We start from the raw sequence: 18569 nt of genomic DNA on the forward strand, positions 1-18569 counted from the left end.
GCATATTACACTTATATTACAATATTACTAAAGTTGATAGCCTACACGTTGTTAGAGTAGATTAAAATATGTAGCCTAGGTTTTTGCACTAACTATTGCATTTGGGTTTGTTTAACTTTATTTTACCGTACATTTTGTTTTAGTAATGTTCTATGATCATATGTGTGTATTAACCTAATCACGGTGTAGGACTAAGTCTGATATGAAGTGCCCCGTGATAATAGGAAAATAGGCTACATTTTACAACATTGATTTTCATTGTAAATCTTGTCGACTGAGACAGTCAAAGGTCTAATAGTGTCCCCCAGCGGTAGGCCTATGTATTCGAATCACGCAATGATAGGTAAGGATCTCTTGCGGACTGCGGGACTGCAGAGCCAATTTGATTTGGTGGACTTTCGGGACTCGGGATTTTTTTGTCAATGTTAGAGAAACTACATTCTTCTGTAGACAAAAATAACTACATCTTGAACTCTGTGTATATTTGGAACTCGCCTTCGATAGATAGTTTAGTTTATCTGAAATAGGCTCATTTTCCTCAACTAGAACTTTAGCCTACGACAAAAGTGTCGGAATGTCACACAGGCATAGGCCTATACTCCTACTGTATATTTATTTTGTAAGCGATTTATTGGGACTTAACGATGAAGGTACAGTAAAATTACTATCGCTTGTTTTATTCTTTCGGCTTTTAGGCTAGAGTGCAGGCTACTTTTACAGACTTGACGACGCTCAGTCTGCGTACATATGATTGGCCAAGCAGATAAAGTCAAATTTGCTTCATTGTGCTACCAAGTAGAATATGTATCTTATTTCGTGACTTAATACTGTATATTTGTTCCGTTTTTATTGATAAAAACGATTATTTCTGGGACGGGTTAGTCATGCATTCACGACCACATTCATTTCTATGATCTGCAATACATTCCATGCAATGGGGAAATACCTTCATCACCGCAGCAATATGATTTATATTTGGTGCAGATGTGCTGGGGTCTGATAGGACTGAAGGAGTGTTGACTCATCCCTTACCACTTATTCCTAAGACTAGAACAAAGAGGGCCATGCAGGGACATCCATAACTCACTTAACATGATAACACTTGTAACTAATATTGACCTCAAATGTGATTGAATTACAGTATAAAAACTGTGCGAAGAGTGATTCTATCACTATTCTAGTGATTTTATTAACCAACTGATAATGATTTTTTCTTACACATTTGCTAATTACTTTCATCTATTTAGGTCCTGTTGGCGTATGTCATTAAGGGCTTGGAGCCACAGGGGCATAAGTGCCATGTTGGGCAAAACTGATTAATTGGATTTGTATAGCCCTTTTTACAAGCAATATCACAGAGGGCTTCACATAGGACTCTACCTAAACCAACCTAAAGGGAAAAACTGGAAGAAAATGGAAGAAACCTTGGAAGGAGTAATTCAGTGACAGCCTATATCAAATGAAAGCTCTCGTGAGATCGTTTCAGTGACAAAAACACACAACTGAAATGACGACACACTGGTTGTACTTAAAATAAAACTGAAAGGCAAAACAGTAAAAGTGGGACAGTGGGCGAAATTTGTTTTGGCTCTCCTGTAAAATCTGAGCTCTCACTGTGAATTGCTGTGTAGTCAGCTGCTTCTCTGATGTGTAACTGGAACTCCCTCCCGGATAAGTGTAATTACAATGCAGCTCTAATCACCAGCTAATTACTGAGTGTCCAAGGACCAGCTGTGGCAGGACCTTAAGGGGACAGTGATTTGAGTCACCAGAGATCCACCCAACCTACACATCCATAATAAGGCAAACCCCTAAATTGGAAATCTAGTTGTCTAAAGAAGGCAAGGTCCTTAGCAGCAGTTTCCTACATTTCTTGGGGATAGGCATAGCTCAGTGGTAGAGCACTTGAGGTGACTGGGTTAAATCCTTCCCGGATGTTGCTTTGGGTAAAGCTTCTGCTAAATGAATACTTTGCATTTATTTTACATTTTTGGGATGCCTGGTTGATTATGTTTGAGAAGCAGTGCATTTGTTTATTCGTTTCTTTCCTATCATCAGCGCAAATAGAGAAATACAAATTGCTCATCTGTAACTAATTAAAACAGTGTCTACAAGGACAATCTGTCCACACAGCTCACAGTGGGTCTACCATGAATAGTGGACCTATAGAACACACTCTCCCCAAGGTGACTCATACCTCCTTCTTGGATGTTCTCCTAGTAGAGACCACTGCATGAGTTCCTGGTAAAGTAAGCTATGAGGCCAGGCTGCCCTGAGAGCTGTGGGATGTGTGCCCCAGATTCATGTCAGAGTCTGGGAATTTTACAAGGTTCCCACCACAACCAGCTCAGCACCACCACTCACCAGCCCATTATCAGTGTCACGGAAAATAGATGTCAGACCAGTAATACAGGAATACAGGGAAAGTCAGCAACTGCAATTGGTGACCATCATCAAAATACACCCAATTGTGAGATGTTCTTGTGTGTTACTTTACATCTGTGCTGTCTCAGAAGCCAAAGAGTTAGTTCATGTTGTTAAACTTCACTTGGATTTGTGTACACGAGGGAGTCTGGAGGCTTTCATTCAGGTTAGGTGTTTATGCTTGAAAGTACATGAGTCTTCTCGGGGGCTGGGGAATTGATGAAATGTAGTCTGGATCACTGCAATATTTTCCAGTGGACGTTAAGGTGCTGGTGGAAAGTACTCACATTGCCATTATAAACATGGGATTTTGTCATAGTGTAGTATCGTTGTTTGTAAAATACATAAAGTCGACTGGTTTTCAATTACTCTTTAGCTAGTGAGTAAGGTTTCTTTTTCTGTTATCGGACCACTCTCTGTTTACAAGGACTCTGAAAACAGGCCATAGAAGAAGGAAAATTCTAGTTCCCCACTCTTCTATGTAAACATGAGTGTTCCAGAAGGGATCATGTTCATGAAATGGAACAAACCACAAAAGCTGGGAAAGAAGGGGTAGGTTGAAAGGAAAGATTCTGCTTCTTGGTTAAAAGACAAACATCTTTCCTCATCTAAGACTAGACCTCTGAAATATTCTCTAATATAAAAATAGTTTCTAATAGATGTAATGATATTAAGCATACAAAGACACTAGATGTCTGTCTTTGGTTAAAGACTTCTGACTGCTTTTCAATATCCTCTGGAGGGCTTCTCTTTCCCTTATTGAAAATCACATGTTTAGAATATCATTGAGCTGACTCACAGAGGGACTTAACATCAGGTTGTGTAAAAATAAATCTGAAGTACCTTCTCTCCTTGGCCTATATTAAGCCATGGAAGCCTGATTGGTGTTTTAACAAAATTTTCCTGAACATCAACTCAATTAGCATTTACTGCAGGGAAAACAGAACAAGGATGTAACTTATCATCAGTGTGCACATTTACAACAAATTCATGCTCCCAATAGGCTCTGTTTTATGAGACTTGCTTGTAAGTTACTGATTACAGCTAATAATAGATTGCTGGTTTCAGGCTCTCCAACCACAGTGCACAGCAGCTACAATGAGGTGATGCCCGAGGAAGATTACACTCCCCGCCTAGACTACAGAAGTAAGTGAGGGACACAAATGCACTAAACTAACCAGAAACCACCTAAACCACAACGTGTGGATAATTGTTGGGTTGACATAAATATTTCTAGAATGTACTTGGGACTTGATTGTGCTCTGATCAATGTGCAGAGTACTGTCGAGTTCTCACAGGGTTCTCTTGACACAGCTCCACATTGGTGTCACTCTCTGAGCCTGGCCAATGGGGAGGTGACGTGTTTCTCCCCCCGAGGAGGGAACTACCGCAGCACGCTGGGAACGCGCTGCTTGATGACCTGCGACCGAGGTTACAGACTGCTGGGCAGAACGTCCGTGCAGTGCATGGCCAACCGCCGCTGGTCTGGCACCACGCACTGCCGCAGTACGTGCCTGTTCAACACACACAGAAGACTGACAGTGATAGCTCATGGAATCAGTTCACTGTTGTCTGTAATAATACATGCTTTATGCTTAAACATACCTTATAATGGCAGACTTTAGGAGTCGTCTATTGTGCCACCTTGCTATGTGTTTGTTGTGCTGGTTCCACAGGGGTGCGTTGCCGTGTGTTGCCTCTTATCTTGCATGGCTCGTACACCTGCACCCAGGGCTTTGTGGTGGACTCCCGCTGTGACTTCACCTGTGACAAAGGCTACAGGATGGAGGGGGAACACTCTCGCACCTGCCTGGAGGGGGGGTCATGGGGCGGCTCTGAGCCCATCTGTGCAGGTACAGGTCCTGTGGTTCACTTGTTCTTTGAATGCAAACTAATACATGCATAACCTAATTCTGTAGAAAAGGAGAGCTACTCAAAGGCCCACCCCATCCTGTCCCCCACCAGACAGGATGCACATTTTTTCTTGTGTCATGTTTCCTCTGCCTATTTTCAAATCTTCATAACAGGCCTCTCTTTGAAACAGGAATTAGTTAAATTGACCCAAACAAACATAATGTTGTCAGTACTGTTAACTTTAGTGTTTCTGTTGCCCTTAGTTACTACTTAACTTATATTTAGCAGTCTTAAAAGCAAATGATGTGGATTTATTTACTAACCTGGTGTTGTTTCAGATCACGACCCTCCAAAAATTAGGTGTCCTCTGTCTAGAGTTAAGGTTGCAGAGCCTGGGAAACTAACTGCCACTGTCTCCTGGGATGCCCCTGTTGCCACGGACACTGCTGATAAAACACTAAAGTATATCACTGTTCCACCAGACATTTTTCTCTCTTTTTTAAATTTAATGTGACACCTTTTCCATCTTTGATTGCAGTGTGATACTGGTGAGTGAATTGCCTGAAACAGGCTTCAAAGAGGGGACAAACGTTGTCCAGTACAAAGTATATGACCAAGCCAGGAACAGGGCTACCTGCAGGTTTATAGTGCGTGTTGAGGGTAAGGCACAGCACAGTGGTCAATATCAGAGATTGGCATGCATGTTAGTGACCGTTTTGTTTTACCATACCATGGAAACTTCACAAACATAGTGACACACACTGTTAGTTATCATGACCTGCAACAAACACATAAGACAAACGTTTATGTATTCATAGGCAAACAGTCAAATATCCCTCCCAGTAAAATCATCATATGAACATTCATAGGTTACAGTCGAAAGATCTCCTAAATTTGTCCCCAGTGCGGAGGTGTCCGGTCCTCAAACCTCCTCTGCATGGCTACGTCACCTGCTCCTCCGATGGGAACAACTATGGGGCGGAGTGTGAGTGTCACTGTGACGGGGGCTACGAGAGAAGGGGAGCATCCTCCCGTGTCTGCCAGTTTGACCACAGCTGGACCCACGAACCTGCTGAGTGTATTGGTCAGTACTGAGGAAATATCTTAACGTGTTTAACATACTAATGTATTAGTGATATATGACAATTAATGTGTTTCTATATAAAGGTAATTGTATGTGTGTGCGTGTAGCTATGGAGTTTAAAGCTGATGTGAGGTCAGCCTCTGCCCTCCTGGAACAGTTCTATGAGAAAAGGAGGCTCCTGATTGTGTCGGCGCCCAACATCGCTGATCAGGACTACAAGCTCCAGAACCTAATGATACAGGTGAGAGAAGGATCAACACTGAGAGGCAGAGAGAGGGAAATCAAGTAGATAGGCGGGGGAAGGGGAAACACTACTGACCAGAGCAGTGTATGTTTGCCGTGTTTAGAAAGCGACCTGTGGCTTGGAGCTGAGGCATGTGACAGTGATCGAGCTGGTGGGTTCGCCTCCGAGAGAGAGGGGCCGCATCAAGGACCGTCGGCTGGGCCCTGAGGTCATCGAGGGCCTGAGGTAGGACGTCTTCGCTTAGATCACCATCAACTTCATCATTAATCTCTTGATGTCAAAGGATGTCAAAGGCAATGTGTTGTGGTGTAGGCTGGCCCTGAGAATCTCCAGATCCTACTTCAACATGGTGCTGCTGGATAAGCAGAGTGTGGACCGAGAGAGATTCATCACCACCACCACCTCAGACGAGCTCTTCTCACACATTGATGACTACCTGCTGGACGAGGAGGAGCGAAACAGGCTAGAACTGTACAGGGACCACTGTGACTAGATCAGCAGTGCACCCCCTGGTGGATGCTGGAGAGTACAGTCACCCCTCAGTCCTTGAGGAAATGATCTGTGTTGTAGAGATTTTACCAAAGCAGACCTTAAATTGGTCTACTGCAGGAGGAGGAACTAGGAACACGATAAATGTTTTTTGGAGGTAGTCATTGTTTTAGTTACGAGTCTGTCTCAAAGTATTGTTAGGATTTTGACCTTTTTATACCTTTTAACATTTTCACTAACTGCACAGGTATAACAAACATGAATGATTACAGGTTTAGTCAGTTCATATATTTATTATGTGAATAAAATATTTTATACAGGCATGATTCAAAATAAACTTAAGTTTAAACTTAAACGTTAAAATAATTAAAATATTTGAAAGACAATATTTCCCTTGCTGTCTACAAATGAAGAGCATTGTGTATAAGAATACAAATATGTAATTTTGTGCAACAACAATATTTACATATATATATATATATATATATATATATATATATATATATGCATTCACTACAAGCTTGATGTCTCCATAAATCATTAGTCAGTCTCTAAGGATGCTAGCTAGATTATCTGTATTCCAAACCTGAATAACTGGATAACTAGTGCAAGAGAAAAGCACCCCCTATAAAAACCACTGTTTATAACTGTGCTTTAAGTGTACAAAATGTGCACTATGAAAAATTGTGAACTATTCTGTAAGTGCTACATTTGATTTAAAATGCCTTTAAACAAGTAAAAAATCATAACGACAAGATTAAAGATAAAAATCAAAACCTTCAAGAAGGCCATGGGTGTTTGTGGATACAATAAAACAGGATCTACAGATAGTCATGATAATTGTGAAACCTGATAAATCATTGTGGCTTTTCATCTGTGTACAGGCACTATTCTTACTTGCCCTGGTTCTTGCCCATAGAGGAGCGCAAAGGAAGAATACCCTCTGCCCATGAGTCAGGGTACTGCATCATCTTCTCCCACAGACTCACTTCCTCCCCGGCTGAGTCCATTTCCACATCCTCCTTTCCCACTTTCATTGTGCCTGAGAAGATGTAGCACACACAATATACTGTTAAGGTCTGCATTGATGCACACTACAATAAAACTTTTCAAGCACTAAGCAAGTAAGCAAATATTAAAGTATGTAGCTTTGTGTACGAATTTATCTGCAATTCAAATTGCCTAATAGCAGCTTAATTGTCAACAATGTATTTAACATGCGCATACTGCTAATGTGTGGGATGACGTGTCCACTTCTCATCCAATCAGCTAGTGGTCTCGTCTGTGCCCTACCTGTGCCTGTGCTGAGGCGAACTCCCCCCAGGAAGTCATTAGAGCCCATGGCCTCCCTGTCCCACACGGTCAGTTCCAAGCTCATGGTCTTCAGACGCTCCAAAGACATCTCCTTGTACACGAACGTGTGGTCATAGTGAGGGTTCAGAGTCTTCTTCACCACCGGAGTCTTCTTCTTAGTGGACTTGGCCTTAGCTGGCAACAAGTACCTGAGTTACCAGAAACATGACAAGTAACAAATCATGAAACATCCAAAAGTGAATGATTATCGGGAAGTGGTTTTGAAGCTGAGTCTGAGTAATGAAGTGAACGAGGTGCTGCTAACCCCTTCACAAAGGAATCTGACGTGTCCCCGGCTTTCATAGCCGTCAGGTTTTTGGCCTCTTTGATCAGGATGTGTAACTCCCCTCCTTCCTCTGTCTTGGCTTTCTTGCCTTAGGGAGGCAGGAACACACAGATGTCAGACAGAGCACCTCTCCCACAGTCTCACGCAGCAGAGCAGACACAAGCTCAGCTCCCAAGCTCAGATGAATATCTTACCTTTGGCCTTGTCGATGGCTGGGTTTTTGGCTGAGACATACTTCAGAGAGACCACCAGTTCCCCTTTGTACTGGGCGAAGGCCGAGGACTGCCCTGAAGAGGAGGCCTTTGAGAGAGGAGAGAAGCTGATGTAAAACTCCAGTAGACTATTGTGCACACTGCGTTATTCTCATGCGTAGCTCTGAGTCCATGGCTTACTTTGCCCATCAGTAACACACACTCCTCCTGTGTGGCGTCGAGGTCCCTGCTGTCCAGTGGTACCTCCACCTCTCCCAGGAAGGCGTTGCGGCTGATGCGGCCATGGTGCCACACGGAGAGCAGGAGGGAGCGGAAGGCCAGCTGGGAGCGACTGATGGAGTACTGAAGGGGGGGGGGGAAGAGGAAATGACAGTGAGGAGCAAAAGAGCATAAGTCTGGAGTCTGATTAGTCTTCAGGGATTAAGCATCAGGTTCAGTTCAAGTCTTGTATTGTCAGATGCACAGAACAACACAGGGTCAGACAGGCACTGAAATTCTTAGGACAAGACAACGCAAAGCAACCTGGCATAACATGACATATAAGTACACAGAACATAAATATGATAAGCTAAAATATAGTAAACCTCGTCATATACAAATAATATACAATATTCAATGCAGTATACTAAATCTCTAAATACACATAATACACACAATAACCTATACTAACCTTATAAACCTATGCTAACCTAAGACAAGTGAGGTACAATAGTGCAATATTGCTGATAGTGCAACCAGTAGCTGAAAATGACAGTGTGTAAAGTGGCTAGTTCAGGGCTGTGTCACATTTTCCAGGCTTGCTTGCAGAACAAATTAGTTTCCAATGTAATGATTTGTGTACGCTCCACCTTGTGTATACAGGTTAGCTACACCCCGTGGTTAAAAAAAAGGGCAGAAACCAAATCAATATTTGTTTGCCGTTTACCACTGCACTCTTATCTATGTCAACACTAAGCTTCTAGGCTAAAGTTGTGACAGTGTGTGGTTCTCTGCCTGCCACTAATCAGGTCTAGAGATCAAAGATGGGTCATTTAGCATCAATCCCAGGAATGTCAGGATCCACATCTAATACCACAATGATTAGTCATCACCTTCAGGGTTTCATTGTAGGTGGGGCTGACTGTGTTCCTCTTAATGCTCGTCTTTTTCTTGCTCTGGCGAGACTTGTCGGGGAGAAGGTAACATTTCACATACCTGTAGAGCAAAACATTCATATGAGTTTAGTTTACTTTTTATTTAGAGCTGCTTGATATAATGTTTTCCATCTGTTTCAACATTATGGAGAAGCTGTTTAAACTCCACCACACCAGTGCCTGGGCTCCACTTCCTGACAACGGATGACTTTCAATTTCCTGTGAAACCTCAGTAATCACCTCAAGGAACTGAGATAAGGGCTTCTGTGTAACCAAAGCTTCTGATATCATCTGTTGTCATAACATAACTCAAGGGTATGCATGCGAAGAACAACATTTTTCAACAGTCCTGTTCATCAGCTGTGATGGTGACATGGCTAAAACAGTTGCTAATCCGTCTGTATGATGACCTGAGCGCCTGACTCGTGTTCACCCCGGGGGGTCTGAGCCATTGAGGGCCACTCACGGGTTGGAGCGCTGGCGAGTGGCGTCCCCGTAGGCCAGGGAGTGGCACTCCTTGATGAGTACGTTGAGGGTCTGGCTGTGTTCATCGTAGCTGAGAGAGAACACGATTTCCCCGCTCACCTCCACGCTGTCATAGTCTCCTGCCTCGCTGTAGATGCTCATGAGACTGCCCAGTGTGCTCTATGGAAACACAAACACACTTTCAGAGTATACAAACGACCTGCCTCTCTGTGTTTCAGTACTGTTTGTGCAAGGAGGCTTGAATTAGCTAAGTAGGGAGTCAGATGGCTGAGCGGTGAGGGAATCGGGCTAGTAATCCGAAGGTTGCCAGTTCGAATCCCGGTCATGCCAACTGACGTTGTGTCCTTGGGAAAGGCACTTCACCCTACTTGCCTCGGGGGAATGTCCCTGTACTTACTGTAAGTCGCTCTGGATAAGAGCGTCTGCTAAATGACTAAATGTAAATGTAAGTAACTAACTACAGAATCCATTATAGTAAGTTGTACTACTGAGAAAGATAACCACAAAAGGAAACTACATCTAGGAACATTCAAACAAACAACAAAAGAGGAAGTCAATTACACAAGTCTATGCATTGTACAATAATAATTCACGGACTGTCACATGGAAATTCTACTTTGCGAATTTGCATGCCCAGGGGCAATTTCTGAGTTCAAGCATGTGTAACCATGGTTACCTAATTATAAGTGTTCACTTAGAGCTCAGCATGAACAAGGATATCCTGACTGGTCTCAAACATGTTAGAAATATACATTTCTACATGTGGAAAGATGACATGAGTGCGTTTACCTTGGAGCCTCTGAGACTGGAGACACTGGAGGCCACAGTCTGTCTATGGATGCTCACCAAGTTATCTATATCCTCATCTTCATCCTCATCCTGGAATCACAACAGGCAACAGTTTTAAAGGATGTTAGAGACAGAGCTGAACTTTACAACACTTGACCTTTCAAAATGGCAGTTTACAGGTTGAACTCATTCAAACTGGGTTACACGAGCTCTCCTTAACACGGGTATGTAATGTCAACCTGTACATTGAGGCCTGGCACAGACTTGCTCCTGTCCCCCATTGAGGGCGCTCTTGCTTCCTCCTGGTCGTCCTTACGCAGATCCACCGTCGACGTGAACTCTGAAAAAGCCCACAGTCACACACCACAAGGTATTAAAATAGAATAAAATGAAAATAGCCTCGAGTGTATTACTGAACAGCTTCTGGGACCATTTGAGTGGACCATTCCAGGCAGGCTCACCGGAGGTCTTAGCCCCACGTCTGACACTCTTCTTAAACAGCCTGTCTTCCTCCATGGGTGCACAGCCTGGCCTGGGACTGGCGCGCTTCCCCATCCGGGCCTGGGGACAGAAAGACGACCAGTCAGAACACTGAGAGCAGTCAGAACACTGAGAGCAGTCAGAACACTGAGAGCAGTCAGAACACTGCAGGGTACGTCTTCGCTAGGAGGCAGGAGAGAATCGGTCCCTCACAGTGTCTGCGTTCGAGACAGAGCTCTGGTCGCTGACGCTGTTTGCTTTGTCTGAGACATTCGTACTGGAGCCTGCTGGACTTGACCGACCCGTGGACAGCTCCTTCCTATGGGGCACATACCACTCGTAATCAGCAGGCTCCCTTAGCTTGGTTCTGTTAGCATGTAGCAGTGACACGTTCTGTGTTTTAGGTGTGTCCTACCTGGCGAGAAGAGGGGTCCCGCGTGATGACTCGGTTTTAGAACTGCTCAGACTGGTTTTCTCGGCTGACTCTGTGTCACTGCGCTGCTGCTGCTGCTGCTCCCTAGACTCGACAGCCGTCTGAGGTTGCCCCCTATGGTGACATTAAAGTACATATTATCTTGTGCTTCTTCCTCAACAGACTTTGATGCCTTGTTCAGCGAGCTGACAGAAGAAACACTGGCTGATGGCAGGGAGTATTGGCATGTAAAATATGACTTGCAGCACAACATTCATGAAGTGTGTGTGTGTCTGGTGAGGGGGACTCAGCTCACCCCTGGCTGTTGGCTGCCAAGTCCTTCAGCCTGGGCCGGGGGACTGGGGTTGGAGTGCTGAGCTTCATCTCAGAGCTCTGCAGCAGCACCTCTCCCACCGTCTCTCTCTTCTTCACACCTACACAGCACAACAGCTTTTGACTTATGAACTGTAAAAGTTAGAGCTTTTTCACAGGCACTGCTGTCACCATTATATTATTTACAAGAGATTGTTTTTCAGGGGAAACGTCAACATGTCAAAGTACCCCGAACCATTTCCTGTACTCACACGCAGGCTTGTTTTTTAGAGAGGATCTCACTATATCATGTCCGGTGGTTGAGGAGAAGCGGTTAACTCGCTGGTCATAGAACCAGTCCCCTGTACATTTCTTCATTTCACTGGTTTGAAAAGATATTAATAAATTACCACTTTATTAACCCCTTGTGAGCAGAATTTGATAAATGTAAGTACATTTGAAAGTACAAAAAAGTCAGTGAAATATATCAAAGCTGAAAGGGATAGTAGTGCAACAGCATGGCAGGAATTACATATTGTTATTGATTTCTCAATTTTAGCAGGCAGCCAATAGCTTTAGAAATCTACATATACTACCACATACAGCTATTGTCAATAGAGTGAGATTGTCAGAGTGAGATTACTGAGGTGCCTGCAGGAAGGAGTGGTGGAGATAAGGGGGGGACTCTTACGCCTCTTTGGCACACACACTGCACACCCAGGATCCATTGGGACGCACAGCTCGGCAGTTGTGGCACACTTGGTGCTTACATGCCCTACACTGGCAGGAGCTGACTGTCAGGCGAGCCAGTGGCTCCTGGCACCGTCCACAGCTGCGCTCACTGTACCTCCCACTGCTGCGCTTGGCTCCCTTCCTTTTGACGTCCAGCAGCTCCGCCTTCAACTTCCTGGAAAATGGATGGGGTTGGGGGGTACATAAAGGCCCATTTTTGACAAACATTGTCAAACACTGTATCGGAATGCTGAATTGTTAATACACACATGGACATTTCGGGCTACACACAATGTTTCCAGGTCAGCCAGTGAGGGAGAGGACACAGCAGAGGGAGACTAGACTAACGAGACGCGTCCGAGGTTCTCACCGTACGCGTCGCTCCTCAGCCTGCCTCAGCTCCTCATCTCTCTTCAACACCCCCAGGATCAACTCCCGCTCCGACTCGGTCAGGAAGGACAGGTTGATCATGTCTTCACCCTTGGGCATGGCTCCCTCTCTCCCAGGTTACCCCCCACTCCCCCTGGGCTGGTCACCCTAGGACACACACCTGGCCACAATAGGAGGAAACCAGACATTAGCTGGGTATGGTTAGACTGCAGACTCGGATAGAGGCCCTTCTGGTGGGGGGGGGACAGACAGATTGAGTGTGGATCAGGACTGACAAAGGGACTTCTTGATGACGGAGTGACCTTTTCTTCCTCCTCCATGCAGCGAAGCTGCTGCCAGCCTGTCAGACAACGTTCTCTGCCCTGCTGGAGATGGGCAATTACAGAGATAGATCCAGCGCGCAGCGTAGCGCCCAACGTAGCGCCAATCAACTGAGATGACCCCGCAAACTACAGTGAACACAGAAAAAGTAAATATTTGAGCGTTTCCCATAAGACAGCGTAACCTTCAATGGGGACAAAATACAACCTGGTCTTCACCCATACAAACTAAATATGGAATATATAATATATCTTTCAGTTGTTAGAATATACAACAGCAAAAAGAACATGATTTAAGTCCTGGTACAGTAAATCTTGTTTTGACAGTAGCATGTATAAATGCCATGTGATGACTAATAGGGACCTGGATCCTTGTGGTTTTAAATCCCGGAGGGCACCTCCAGCAGGGCAAAAGGTTTCTAGTTGGAATGGGAACAGGAAAGGCAAAAACAACATGAGCTCATCAGTTTGTGGGTTCCCACCCTCTAAGGACACACAGAGGCCGGCAGAGTGTACTGGTTAAACCATTTGTTTAATCCTGACTTCAAGCTTGTCATCAGTTATGTACCAGTCAGACCATGACTGGTTCTGATAAAGCTCCTAAGACATTTAGAAAACATGGTATGGAGCTTAAAAAGGTGACACTGATAAGTTGTTGATTGCTCAAAAAAAGTAGTACAATAGAACATTTTCCTCATTGTTTAAACACGTTACCCACTCCTGATAAGACACACGATACCTGTACAGCAACTTAAGAGTATTGGGTGGCCTCCTTCAAGGAAACGGCTAAGAGACATGGTGGTTCTTGGAAAATTCTTCGCATTTAATAAACAGATCTATGCACTATCGTGGTTGAGTCAAGCATTTAATTCTCAAAGCACCTCGTAACATATTGTATGGTCAATAAAAATGCAATTCCATTCAATTCAGTTAAATAATGCATGTAAAACATAACAACACAGTAGTGATGTAGCCTATAAATTGCTATTACAATGTACTTGTCCGAAATATCAAAAACACGCTTCGGTGTGCATTTGCACAAACTATCACAAGACAGAAACATAATTTCGACAAGAATCTCACGTCACCCATTACAATGCAAAGCCTGTGGGAATAAACGAGGTGAAATAGTCACTTTGGCAATAGCCTACCTAATCGCCGACATATAACGCTACGTCAACTTGTGGACTACACACTAATCAGAGATAACATATTGCACCTGTGGAACTCACTTTACGACTACGATGATGTTCATCAACATATTTTTTTTTTTACCATATTCTGATTTAACCTAGACTGACAGAACTTGAAAAATGCCGCTTCTTCAGAGAAAATGCATCCTTATAAACACGTGAAAATGTATTTGAATGAAGAAATAAGAATTTACCAACCTTGACGATTGAATGTTTTCCCAGTTTCCCAAGAGCTCCGTTTGCTGAGCCTGAAACTGTTGACTTTCAGCGTTGGTTAGAGACAGCCGAGTTCCGGAAGAAAACTTACTCGTGGAGGGGCGAGGCAAATACTGTGCCGTAACCGTTAACCTTTTTCCGTGACAGGTGCATTTCCTCAAATCTATACCCCCATTCTATCGTGAAGTGTAGGCTGGTCCATTATTAAGGCATGTACTAAATTCCAATATAACGCCAACAAAGATTACTATTGCAATAATATACAATGAAATACACCATTTATTTTTGGTGTTTACTAGTCCCTATGGTTTTTCAAAACATTTATTAAGGCCTTGGTATACACATGTAATAAGGTGTTTAGCACTGCCTGTGCTAATGGGATGAACAATGTACAGAACATTTTCAAACTATTTCCTGTGTAGAGTTCAGGGATGCTCCTGGAATGTAAAAATAATAACTTGCATGATATGTATTAAACACAAATCAATATCCAGATTTTTACAGCCCAGTTACACAGATTATTGTCTGACTTTTTCATATGGCTAACCAAACATGCTGTCAACATCCAAAGCGGTCTGTTTAAACTGGAGTGGCCTGCACTCCAAGTCCAGTACTATGTGGTGTACATGAGGAGCATATGACTTGACATGCTCAATGTGTTGGACGCTAGTCCTCCATGGCTCGACAGTGATGTCCTGTAGTAGAGTGGATATCTGGATGGCAGTTTCATCTGCCCAGGCCTGCCAGACCTTTTTATCTCTTGTCTTAGGTGCTCTCTCGACCGTAGCAATAAAGGAACTTTCACAACCTGTTTTGTGTGGTGGTGAGGTAACATTGTGGTGAATGTGCAATACACCACCGGTCTTTCTCTTCAACAGCCGGCACGCAACAGGCCAACTGTCCTGAGAGCTTGGTATGAGGCCCAAATTCACCCGATCAGCAAGATCGCACAGTGGCAGCTGAAAAGAGACATACTTTTAAAAATAATAATTTGAAACATTAAATAATTTGTTTGAGATATACAGATGAAAGTTTACTTGTCGGTTGTCTCCATGGTGAATGGTGCAGAGATGGGACATCCCATTCAGTTGCAGGTTTCTCTCCAGAGCTTCCACTGCATCAGGGTTCCACTCACAAGCGTGAACATGACTGGCTCCTGCATGCACCAAGTACGGAAGAGTGAAGTAGCCGATACCTGAAAAAGTACCAGTGGACTTGATTCAAATACAAAGACAATTTTCTTGGCTTCATTTTATAGCGACATAGAGCAAGCACCACGTCTTTGGACAGGATCCTTTGTGTTTGGTTCTCTCTTCCAGCACTTTTGACAGTAACTATGAGGTTCAAAAACAAAAGATTTATTAGTATTGAGTATTGTCATCCATATTAGATAAACCATGCAACTAGCAGCTTTTGTACATAAAATACCTAAAGTATTTATTAATTTGGTTCCACAGCTATGTTTCAAAATCTAGATGTGTATGCAAACACTAGACCACATAACTTAAAAGAGTAAACTGTACAATGCAAACTAGTATTAAGCCTGAAAAACATGACAATCAAGTTTGCTACTAAAAAAAGAAAAAGAGCCTGGAGAATTCCGGAACAAAATATTGTTGACAGATATGGACAAAGATTAAATTAGATTAAATTGGTGGGACAACGTAAGGAAAGTTAAAAATGTTTCACCAGATAAAATAATGTATCCATTTATCCGAAACTATGATCCATAGCGATGTACAGTACAGGAGGGATCATAACTTGCAACCTGCAGACAGATGCACTAAGCACTGAGCTACACACTCCTCAGATATGTAAAGACAAGGCCGACAGTCCTTATATCCTTATATCCTGTCAAACCCAAAAGTACAGAACCAAAATGTGTCACTGTCCAGACCTTCTGGTACTCTAGGAAGGAAACATTAATATTATTTTTCTACCTGCATATAAATCCACCACAATCTCCCCATGGCAATCAAATGAGGCTATCCTTATCTTCTCTGTGATGTTTCCCGAAGAGAACATGCATTTGGTGACATCAAACTGATACCTAAGAGGAAGGTACAACATGACGTGATACATCTACACCATTAGTCATATGCAGATATTGAACAGTTGGGGATATCCTAGGAAGAATTTGACTGACCTAATCCTGTTGTCTACATGAGTGACCCAGTGGTCCTCTCCTAACAGCATGGTCACCACAGGAGTTCTGAATCCATCCCTGGAGATTCGACCCATCTGTGCCAGACGTTCTGCACCCAGCCCATGGGCAACGGCAGGCCACAGCTCTGGACCTGATAAATGTTGATTGAAATACATTTAACAATGTAATGAAAGGGTCATGTGTGTTTACTTTGCTTAAAAAGCTGATGTGTATCACAGGGTGCACGAATAGTAGGCTACCAATTTTTTTCCATACTGGCTTAGAGAAACAGTTATCCTCTAAAAGAACCAAATCTCCATGACGCTGAAAACTACATGCAAGGTCCCCTCTGAGATCTTCAGTCCAACCTTCTCCATGGGAATTTAGTAGTTCTTGCAGGATTTTCACCAGTGTTTCACTGCTTGACCTTCCCCTCTCCCTCTTTGAAAGCTTAGGAACCTATTCAAGTTGGCACATTTGTAAAAAGATGGCAAAAATCTAAAACATGTTTTTCTTTACAGGCAGCAATAACAATACCATCAAAGCATTACATCCACAGTTGATTGTCTCTTTAATTACCGGAATGCGGATGATTTCACAGGGACTCTCCGAGGTCACTCTGTGTTGGAGACTGTGCAGGTCAAGCTGTGGCAGGCAAGAAGGCAGGACTGGGATAGCTACTGTTCCGTCAGAGAGCTTCTGCACGGTGTATCTCAGATCAAGACTACCACAAGCTTGCAGATATTTCCTACAAAAGACAAACACATTTGTATGAAAACAAGCCCTTCGTTGTAGCTGTGAACATCAAAGATGTACAATGTTGTTGCCTAGCTTGATAGATACCTTAGCTGTTGTGCATGGCTTGGCAACACTCTCAGACTCGGAACACCATTCATTCTAATACTCGAATATCCAAAAGAAACATATAATTAATTATACAACAAAGAATAACTTGTCATTGAAATCAGACCACAGTAAGTGTGAGAAGTTTGAACGGTCGGTCAAGCCAACGATAGCTCCTCTGCATCGTTACGTTTCCCAGTCGGACCATTTACAGTGACACACCAATGTCGGTAGCGCAGAAAATAAGGCAATAAGCCTAGGCTACGTGTCAGAGTAGCCGCTTGCGTTTTCTCCACATGTCATGTCTGGTTTTTCTCCCATATTTTATATGACACATACGTTTGACATTGATTACGAGTCTTCTACACTTTAATTTTAGCTTAGTTTTAGCCTAATCGCCTGGCTCGACTTGGAGCCTTCTAACCGAGAGTTTAAACAACAGATTATAGCACATACCCGCAAGGCGGAGCCAAAACGCTAAAACAGACAAACCTGAAGCACTGATTCTAACATAAAGCCTTAATTAAACAGGATGTATGCATTCTTGAAAGACTGTAAAGATAAAAATGAGATGAAAAGACAAAATGACACGAACATGTAAGGTTTAAAATAATCCCTGATTAGTAAATTATTAGTTATTCATATTCTAGAACCAGTGCCACATTTGATGCATGAACAAACCATTTGATATATTTAATGTGTAGAAAATCGTTTATTATAAATGTTCTGTACAAATAATACTTTTGAATTAACCACTCAATCCACAGCACAACTTTGTTGAGGATATAGTGTGATAGGCTTTATTTCTCCTGGGTGGGGGAGGCAAAAAAAGGGCAGTATCTTATGGGTTGTTTCACAATGAATAGGGAACCATTGTTTGTTCTCACTATATGCAGAAGTTTATATAATTTGCATGAGATTGTGGAATAGTGTGGCAAAGGTGATGTGTGCAACAGATAGGTATCTTATTAATCAATCAATCATTAATCCAATCATTTAACTTTTATGATATTTTGTCAACGTTGTTTTTACAAAACAAAACATATTTTAAAACCTGGTTTTGAACTGAAACAAAAACAAAAGTAGTTCAATCATAAGAAGCACTATAAAATGTAAATCATGTTAAGCCCAAGACCCTAGGCACATTTTCAACCTGGGTTTCCAACTTCTT

At 43.0% G+C, this 18569-nt stretch overlaps 3 protein-coding genes across 7 annotated transcripts; 1 reads left to right on the top strand and 2 right to left on the bottom strand.

The window, feature by feature from the left end:
* Positions 1–358: 358 nt before the first annotated feature.
* On the top strand, positions 359–6387 carry srpx2 (sushi-repeat containing protein X-linked 2). Of its 2 annotated transcripts, none has more exons than XM_067247347.1 (10): positions 359–650; positions 3493–3570; positions 3739–3930; positions 4101–4277; positions 4617–4740; positions 4817–4938; positions 5183–5362; positions 5470–5603; positions 5710–5831; positions 5919–6387. In XM_067247347.1, the coding sequence occupies exons 1-10, from the start codon at positions 575–577 to the stop codon at positions 6097–6099; spliced, it is 1386 nt and encodes a 461-aa protein (XP_067103448.1). In that variant the 5' UTR covers positions 359–574; the 3' UTR covers positions 6100–6387. The 2 variants fall into 2 exon arrangements, with proteins under 2 accessions (XP_067103448.1, XP_067103449.1); XM_067247348.1 differs by lacking the exon at positions 359–650 and adding an exon at positions 2842–2976.
* A 587-nt stretch (positions 6388–6974) lies between these two features.
* Positions 6975–14380, bottom strand: sytl4 (synaptotagmin-like 4). Of its 4 annotated transcripts, none has more exons than XM_067247345.1 (17): positions 12956–14380; positions 12661–12840; positions 12250–12465; positions 11831–11940; positions 11563–11680; positions 11250–11381; positions 11048–11153; positions 10816–10915; positions 10600–10694; positions 10355–10444; positions 9546–9724; positions 9038–9140; positions 8127–8288; positions 7929–8034; positions 7714–7822; positions 7389–7597; positions 6975–7137 (listed from the first exon to the last, which is right to left on the bottom strand). In XM_067247345.1, exons 2-17 carry the CDS (start codon positions 12777–12779, stop codon positions 6989–6991), a joined length of 2103 nt encoding a protein of 700 aa, XP_067103446.1. In that variant the 5' UTR covers positions 12780–12840; positions 12956–14380; the 3' UTR covers positions 6975–6988. The 4 variants fall into 4 exon arrangements, with proteins under 4 accessions (XP_067103446.1, XP_067103445.1, XP_067103447.1 ...); XM_067247344.1 differs by having other exon boundaries at positions 10594–10694; positions 12983–14379; XM_067247346.1 differs by having other exon boundaries at positions 10594–10694; positions 12406–12465; positions 12956–14379.
* A 337-nt stretch (positions 14381–14717) lies between these two features.
* trmt12 (tRNA methyltransferase 12 homolog) lies at positions 14718–17526 on the bottom strand. The gene is made up of 7 exons (XM_067247349.1): positions 17399–17526; positions 17135–17303; positions 16924–17014; positions 16556–16706; positions 16350–16459; positions 15447–15604; positions 14718–15368 (listed from the first exon to the last, which is right to left on the bottom strand). The coding sequence occupies exons 1-7, from the start codon at positions 17449–17451 to the stop codon at positions 14952–14954; spliced, it is 1149 nt and encodes a 382-aa protein (XP_067103450.1). The 5' UTR covers positions 17452–17526; the 3' UTR covers positions 14718–14951.
* Between the last annotated feature and the right edge of the window lie 1043 nt (positions 17527–18569).

This window comes from Osmerus mordax, chromosome 12, assembly GCF_038355195.1.
Source record: "Osmerus mordax isolate fOsmMor3 chromosome 12, fOsmMor3.pri, whole genome shotgun sequence".
NCBI classification, from domain to species: domain Eukaryota; kingdom Metazoa; phylum Chordata; class Actinopteri; order Osmeriformes; family Osmeridae; genus Osmerus; species Osmerus mordax.

What these genes read in the sequence shown, in the direction of transcription:
- srpx2 (XM_067247347.1), top strand. Translation starts at nt 575, where the DNA reads ATGTCACACAGGCATAGGCCTATACTCCTACTGTATATTTATTTTGTA. An exon ending in TGGCACCACGCACTGCCGCA is followed by an intron (nt 3,931 to 4,100) that starts GTACGTGCCTGT and finishes CTGGTTCCACAG; the next exon opens with GGGTGCGTTGCCGTGTGTTG. An exon ending in ACTGCTGATAAAACACTAAA is followed by an intron (nt 4,741 to 4,816) that starts GTATATCACTGT and finishes CTTTGATTGCAG; the next exon opens with TGTGATACTGGTGAGTGAAT.
- sytl4 (XM_067247344.1), bottom strand. Translation starts at nt 12,779, where the DNA reads ATGCCCAAGGGTGAAGACATGATCAACCTGTCCTTCCTGACCGAGTCG. An exon ending in TCTAAAAAACAAGCCTGCGT is followed by an intron (nt 11,681 to 11,830) that starts GTGAGTACAGGA and finishes TGTGCTGTGTAG; the next exon opens with GTGTGAAGAAGAGAGAGACG. An exon ending in CCAGTCTCAGAGGCTCCAAG is followed by an intron (nt 9,725 to 10,354) that starts GTAAACGCACTC and finishes GTGTTTCCATAG; the next exon opens with AGCACACTGGGCAGTCTCAT.
- trmt12 (XM_067247349.1), bottom strand. Translation starts at nt 17,451, where the DNA reads ATGAATGGTGTTCCGAGTCTGAGAGTGTTGCCAAGCCATGCACAACAG. An exon ending in TGTGGTGGATTTATATGCAG is followed by an intron (nt 15,605 to 16,349) that starts GTAGAAAAATAA and finishes GTACTTTTTCAG; the next exon opens with GTATCGGCTACTTCACTCTT. An exon ending in ACCATGGAGACAACCGACAA is followed by an intron (nt 15,369 to 15,446) that starts GTAAACTTTCAT and finishes GTCTCTTTTCAG; the next exon opens with CTGCCACTGTGCGATCTTGC.